The 7,445-nt window shown below is 44.5% G+C and overlaps 1 protein-coding gene across 1 annotated transcript; it reads right to left on the reverse strand.

Moving 5' to 3' along the window:
• Positions 1-2,171: 2,171 nt before the first annotated feature.
• On the reverse strand, positions 2,172-3,059 carry LOC138358162 (uncharacterized). Its single transcript, XM_069315666.1, has one exon. It carries the CDS (start codon positions 3,057-3,059, stop codon positions 2,172-2,174), a length of 888 nt encoding a protein of 295 aa, XP_069171767.1.
• Positions 3,060-7,445: the final 4,386 nt, after the last annotated feature.

Below are 7,445 nucleotides of genomic sequence, written 5' to 3' on the forward strand. Positions count from 1 at the left end.
TATATATATATATATATATATATATATATATATATAATATTATAAGTCCAAGGAGCCACGAGACGAGGGAATATGAACAGAAGCTGACATAGAAGTCTTTAGCATGACCCTAAATAACCAAAGAGAGTATAAGATGCTGGTAGTGGCAGAGATCACAATACGTCATCAGTCGACAACCAGAAACACGTTCTGGTCGTTAGGAAAGGATAAGGGTGGACACTGTTCTATCAGGCGGAGGGGTGGGGGGGGGGGTTGTTACACAATGAAACTTGGTTATTTGAACCAACTTGATACTTGCTTACTGTCGAACAGAGAACCCAACCATTCCCTGACAGAACAAACAGCCGACTTCGGTAGTCTTGTATGTCACATATGCACTTATTAAATAAGCCAATATTGACTAAAAGCAAGTGCGAGAACAGGTTGGCTCCGCACTTGCTTAACCTATACCGTTGATAGGTTAAGTAATAATTGTATATAAGAAGCCATAAGATGCTTATCTTATCATACTAAGAAGGTTAGGTGAGGTCGGTGTTTTCTATAAAGCTTTTCAAGGTAAACTAAAATATTCACATACAATTAGTATGTCACATATGCACTTATTAAATAAGCCAATATTGACTATAAGCAAGTGCGAGAACGGGTTGGGTAGCCAAACTCCCGCTACCGTGGGTCGAGCAGCAATGGACACTGGAGTGCTTGCAATTGTTTGGGAGATTCCCCAGGTAAGCGTCTGATTCTGGGAAAGTTGTTCAGTGTCACCTTTCTTTCAGGTGTACGGCTCACACTGCCTCGTTGTCATGAGTATCCCTGCCCTGGCATCCTCCAAGACCTAGAACATTGTGTTTTAATGACCACAATCATCTACTGCCATGGTAAATTTGGTCGAATAATGCTCAATACTCTACATAGTGGATAAACACACTAACACACGCATGTAAATGTGTGTGTTGGTAGGTTTGTGTAACAAAATACGGCCTAGAATATATTGTCTTGCTCGTGAAACATTATACAAGGACACAACACATACTTCAGCCAAACACAATCTCCTAAAAGATTAATTTGCATAAACTGGATTCAAGAATTCTCATTCATCCGAGTCACCAGTCCAGCGTAAATTGTAACATAGGCTGTTGTTAGTCTTAAATGGCTGGACTAAATGAGAGAAAGATAGTGGACACTGACCACGTTGAGGGACGCTGGCGGCACCTCCCCCGAGGGGCGCTGGGAGCACCTCCCCCGAGGGGCGCTGGGAGCACCTCCCCCGAGGGGCGCTGGGAGCACCTCTCCAACGGGGCGCTGGGAGCACCTCCCCAACGGGGCGCTGGGAGCACCTCCCCAACGGGGCGCTGGGAGCACCTCCCCAACGGGGCGCTGGGAGCACCTCCCCAACGGGGCGCTGGGAGCACCTCCCCAACGGGGCGCTGGGAGCACCTCCCCAACGGGGCGCTGGGAGCACCTCCCCAACGGGGCGCTGGGAGCACCTCCCCAACGGGGCGCTGGGAGCACCTCCCCAACGGGGCGCTGGGAGCACCTCCCCGAGGGACGGGTTGTTGACACGTTTCAAGAAAGCGCTGCAGCAGGGGTGAGGGCGCGGGTCATTAAGGGACGGCAATACATACATTCACCCTATCACCACCCCCACCTGGGGGGGGGGGAAGGTTTATGCACCTGCGCGCATGCGCACATCGCGTGTTTTCAGTATCCTGTTACATTCAAGGTATATATTTGTTTATTTGTTATCCTGGAAACAAATACATATTCAGCACTACAACCCTCTCCCAGTTCTGGCGTGTCAGTCGTTGTCTTGGAGGAGTTTGTTTTTATATGGTGTCAAGTGTCTCGCTGATGAGAGTGGACACGCCTAGTGTGAACATTAATGTTTTAATATTAGCCATTTTATAAATTATTAATCAGGTAATTAGTTTATAATCCTCCCTCTCCCTCCCCCCATTCTCTCTCTCTCTCTCTCTCTCTCTCTCTCTCTCTCTCTCTCTCTCTCTCTCTCTCCCTCTCCTATCTCCCAATTATTACAAACATCAAAGAGTGAGAGTCAGCTGGAGCCCCCACACAGAGCAGGCCGCCAGCTGATAATGACAGCTCACACAGGTAACAGTCAACAGTTACCCCGTGAAGACAATATCTCCCGGGCCGGGACCCCCGAGTGTCTCTCATAGGCAATATTGATGCGGTAGACACCGAGCGGTAATATTGTCCAGTATTGAAGGACCAGGTAATATTGTCCCGCTATTAATAGACTCCAGAAGAGACCGTGTTTGATTGCCTTCACTCTCCAGCCTCTGTAGTCCGGCCTCCAGGGTCAGTAGCCCTGCCTCCAGCGTCAGTAGTCCGGCCTCCAGCGTCAGTAGTCCGGCCTCCAGCGTCAGTAGTCCGGCCTCCAGCATCAGTAGTCCGGCCTCTAGCTTCAGTAGCTCTGCCTCCAGGGTCAGTAGCCCTGCCTCCAGCCTCAGTAGCTCTGCCTCTAGCCTCGGTAGCCCTGCCTCCAGCGTCAGTAGCCCTGCCTCCAGCGTCAGTAGCCCGGCCTCCAGCGTCAGTAGCCCTACTTCCAGCGTCAGTAGCCCGGCCTCCAGCGTCAGTAACCCTGCCTCCAGCGTCAGTAGTCCGGCCTCCAGCGTCAGTAGTCCGGCCTCCAGCGTCAGTAGCCCTGCCTCCAGGGTCAGTAGCCCTGCCTCCAGGGTCAGTAGCCCTGCCTCCAGGGTCAGTAGCCCTGCCTCCAGGGTCAGTAGCCCTGCCTCTAGCGTCAGTAGCCCTGCCTCCAGCGTCAGTAGCCCGGCCTCCAGCGTCTGTAGCCCGGCCTCCAGCGTCAGTAGCCCGGCCTCCAGCGTCAGTAGCCCTGCCCCCAGCGTCAGTAGCCCTGCCCCCAGCGTCAGTAGCCCGGCCTCCAGCGTCTGTAGCCCGGCCTCCAGCGTCAGTAGCCCGGCCTCCAGCGTCAGTAGCCCGGCCTCCAGCGTCAGTAGCCCGGCCTCCAGCGTCAGTAGCCCGGCCTCCAGCGTCAGTAACCCTACCCCCAGCGTCAGTAGCCCTACTTCCAGCGTCATATATATACATGTATGACGCTGGAAGTAGTATATACATAATGTGTATACACCTCAGACGAGGCGGGCGCAGTAGCAAGGTGCGCCCCGCGGGTTGAACAACAACAAGGCCAGCCCTTAACCTCCTGGGAATAATGCATGAGGTAAGCCTACAACGCAAGCACCAGAAGGAGAAAATTATGTTTATCTCCTTCATCCTACGGCAATAATGCTAAACATCATTTGCATACAAGCATGAAGGAGGTCCGAAGGACGTCCAATAACGAAAAACAAAACATAGGACAGAGTTCAAGGATGGACTTGATTCAGGACTTGCGTATACAAAACACTGATGTTGAATTGAACATTTACGAGTAATTAACTATAAACTAGTCATATTTGGTTGTATGTAACGCTTATTCACCGCGAGTTCAGCAAATGTCTCCATATTGTCTACGCTGTGGAAAACGGAGTAGCTTGTAGTGTGAGTATTCTTAATGAGGGCTTTAGTTTACGGAAGGTGGTGCATGGGAGACATTCAGCCCAGAGTTTACATCATGCAAAGGATTTATATATCGCTTTAGTATACAGTATTACTTGGCTGTTTTACACTTGTGGCTCTTTTACACGTGTGGCTCTTTTACTCGTGTGGCTCTTTTACACGTGTGGCTCTTTTACACGTGTGGCTCTTTTGCTCATGTGGCTCTTTTGCTCATGTGGCTCTTTACAAATGTTTTTTTTACATATGTGACTTTTTTACATACACGTGGCTCTTTTACACACGTGGCACTTCTACACACGTGGCACTTCTACACACTTGGCTCAATGCATATTTTCACATATCCTACACTTCACATATCACAAATCCCAACTCTTACACTCTTTCAGAAATTAAGATGTTATTAAACACCGAAAAGGACTCATTATCACTTCAAGACGATTTAAATAGGGTTATGAAATGGTTAAAAGATTGGCAGATGCAGTTTAATGCTGACAAATGTAAGATTTTGAGGCTAGGTAATGATGATAGAGAATAGTGAAACTCGAGCCAAACAAATCCCCAGGGCCGGACGAAGTGTTTGCCAGGGGTGCTTAAGGAATGCAAAGAAGAGCTGTGCGAGCCCTTGTCAACCATATTTAATAAATCATTAGAGACAGGTAGAGTGCCAGAATTGTGGAAGGTTGCTAATGTGGTACCAATTTTCAAGAAAGGAGATAGATCACTTGGGCCAAACTATCGGCCAATTATTCTAACGTCTATTGTGGGGAAAGTTATTTGAATTGATAATTGGAAATACCATTCGTCTTCATCTTAAAAAACATAAATTAATAAATGATTTACAACATGGTTTTACAAATGGCCATTCATGTTTAACAAATTTGCTATCTTTTTTTTTTTTTTAGCATAGTTGAGGCAGATGATAGTGGCAAGGATTCTGATGTTGTGTACCTCGACTTTAGCAAAGCTTTTGATACAGTGCCACATGAAAGATTGATTAAAAAGATAGAGGCTCATGGTATTGGGGGTGCTATATTAAAAGTTGGATTAGGGCATGGCTATACCAAAGGAAGCAAAGAATTAGTATAAATGGGGTTAAGTCAGTGTAGAAAAATGTTGTAAATGGAGTGCCTCAAGGCTCTGTCCTGGGACCTGGTATTCATAATATATATAAATGGTTTAGATTCAGGTTTGAGCAGCAACATTTGCAAATTTGCCGATGATACTAAAATCGGGAGGGAAATAAACACGGAAGAAGACTCACTATCACTTCAAGACGGTCTAAATAGGGATTTGAAATGGTCAAAAGATTCGCAGATGCAGTTTAATGCTGATAAATGTAAGATTTTGAGGCTAGGTAATGTTGACAGAGTTAAAAGATAAGAGCTAGACGGTGTTGAGATTGCGAAGTCGGATTGCGAAAGGGATCTACGAGTTATTAGTAAGAATTTAAAGCCAAAAAATCAATGCATAAATGTTCGTAATAAGGCAAATAGGACACTGTGATATATTTATTGAAGCGTTAGTAATAAGACACCTGGTGTTGTTCTTCAGCTATATCTTACTCTGGTTAGATTATATAGTTCAGTTTTGCAGAAGTAAACCCTTGCCTCTGCATTTAGATTATGCAGTTCAATTTTGGTCGCCGTACAATAGAATGAATAAAAATTCACGAGAACGTGTCCAGCGTAGGATGACAAAGTTAATCTCCCAAATTAGAAACCTGTCATACGAAGAAAGATTGACAAAACTTACGTTCCCTAGAAAGGCGAAGAATTTGGAGTGACACGATAGAGGTGCACAAGTGGATGAATGGACATAACAAAGGGGACTTTAATAGGGTATTACAAAAATCAATTCAAGACAGAACACGAAACAATTGTTATAAATTGGATATGTTTAGATTTAGGAAAGACTTGGGTAAACACTGGTTCGGTAACATGGTTGTTGATTTGTGGAACCAAATGCAGCATAACTTAATAGAAGTAAGATTCCTTGATTGTTTCAGCAGTAAGTTAGACATATATATCAATGAGGTTGGTTGGTTATTAATAAGAGCTGCTTCATATGGGCCAAGAAATCTTCTGCAGTTACCTTTATTCTTATGTTATTATTAGTTCCTCCAAATCTTTGCCTCCCTTATCTTATCCTATTATACACCCGACACTACAGTGCAATTTTAGACGAACAAAAAACATGTTATAAATTTATAAAATGTTCAATTAAAATCCATTTTCATATCTCATTCTTAAATTAATTAACTTATCAAATTTAAGTAACTTATTCAATACAGCTTTGAAATAGTATTCAACAAAGTTAATCAATAGATTTAATGACAAATTCGATATAATTTTCAGTAAAGCTTAAACCGATGATCATAAGAAGCTTTTAAATCAATTATCCAGCTTAACGTGTCATAGTCATTATGATAATTACGGTAGTTTCCGTCAGCAATTATACAGACATGAAAATGGGGCTGACTGTTGACTTATGATAATATGGTGAGAGCAACACCGGTTTTATGGTGATGAGGGGGGGGGGGGTTCAGTCATAGTGGTGGTGGTGTGTGGGGGGGGGGGGGTTAGTCGTAGTGGTGGTGGCTGACAGGCGGTAATATTTCGGTAATGGGAGTTATAAGGGGCGTGGAGCAATGGGAGAGTTGGTGGTGAAGGGAGATGGTGAGGGGTGGTGGTGGTAGTGAGGGGAGATGGTGGTGGTGAGGGTTTTGAAGGTACTGTAGTGGCAAATGTGAAGCTTCTGGATGACTGTGAGAGTGGAGATTGAGAGGCTGGAGCAGGGTAAGAGAGGGAAGAGGAGATGGGTGAAGCTGGAAATCCATTGTTAAAAGCTTTTAGCGCCCTGAGAGTAATTAGGTTTCTGGCCGGGGGTGAGAAAGTGAAGAGTTCCCAGAAGTCAGACATTATTTAATATAATACATTTCAAATCACTAGACTGAAAGTTCCTTGTTAGACCACTGCACACAGCTCTTAATTGAAGATAAAAATAAATTAATTTATATATCTGCAACATTTATTTTATAAATTTTCTATTCCTAAGATGATACACTGAAATTCTTCAAAGGAAAAGTGCAGCCGAGGCTATTTATCCATGTTGTTATGGGTTGCATCCTATGTGGAGTTTATATGGCATCTAGGTACACCCGAACCCACTTCGGGTATACACAGAGAGTACCCAAATTGGGTTTTAAGAGTTCTTTTACTCCCAAAACCCAGCCTGAAGCCAGACTTGACTTGTGATAACTTGGTCCAAACGGGTGTTGCTTCGAGCTGTGTGCAGCCCTGTACGTCCACTACAACCCGGTTGGTCCGGGACAATGAGAACATTTTGAAGGAACGTGTCCAATTTTATTTTGAACTCTTAAGCATTTGTACAAACAATATTTCTCATGTATGTTGGAAGGACCTCTGATGTTCATACGGTGTTCTTAGATTATACCTCTGGCACCTTCACTCTTCACCGAGTTGTCTCTGCATTTCCCACCATATCTTTCACTCCCGTATATTGTTATTTTACTGCGCAAATTTTGGACCAGGTCTTCCAGTATCTTCCATGTTTATATTATCTGATATCTCCCACGACTTCTTTTCAGGGAGGACATTTTGAGTACTTTCAGATGGTTCTAATGAGTTAGGTGCTCTATCGTGTCTGTGAGTGCCATATACATTCAATGTATTCCATCTATTTCAAAAAAATATCCTGCTTTGAAAATGGAAGTGAGCACCGAGCAGTAATCAAAGCGGGAAAGCACAAGGGATTTGAAAAGTAGGATCACTGCAGTTTCATCCCTGGATTTGAATGTTCTTATAATCCATGCTAACAGTTCCTTGGCTGATGCTGTATTTGTTTCATGCTCACAATATGTTAGGTCATTTGATGTCATTATTCCCAGA

Source organism: Procambarus clarkii, chromosome 82 (genome assembly GCF_040958095.1).
Source record: "Procambarus clarkii isolate CNS0578487 chromosome 82, FALCON_Pclarkii_2.0, whole genome shotgun sequence".
Lineage (NCBI taxonomy): Eukaryota > Metazoa > Arthropoda > Malacostraca > Decapoda > Cambaridae > Procambarus > Procambarus clarkii.

Bases quoted from the DNA above. Each gene is read 5' to 3' on its own strand.
- LOC138358162 (XM_069315666.1), bottom strand. From the start codon at position 3,059: ATGACGCTGGAAGTAGGGCTACTGACGCTGGGGGTAGGGTTACTGACG.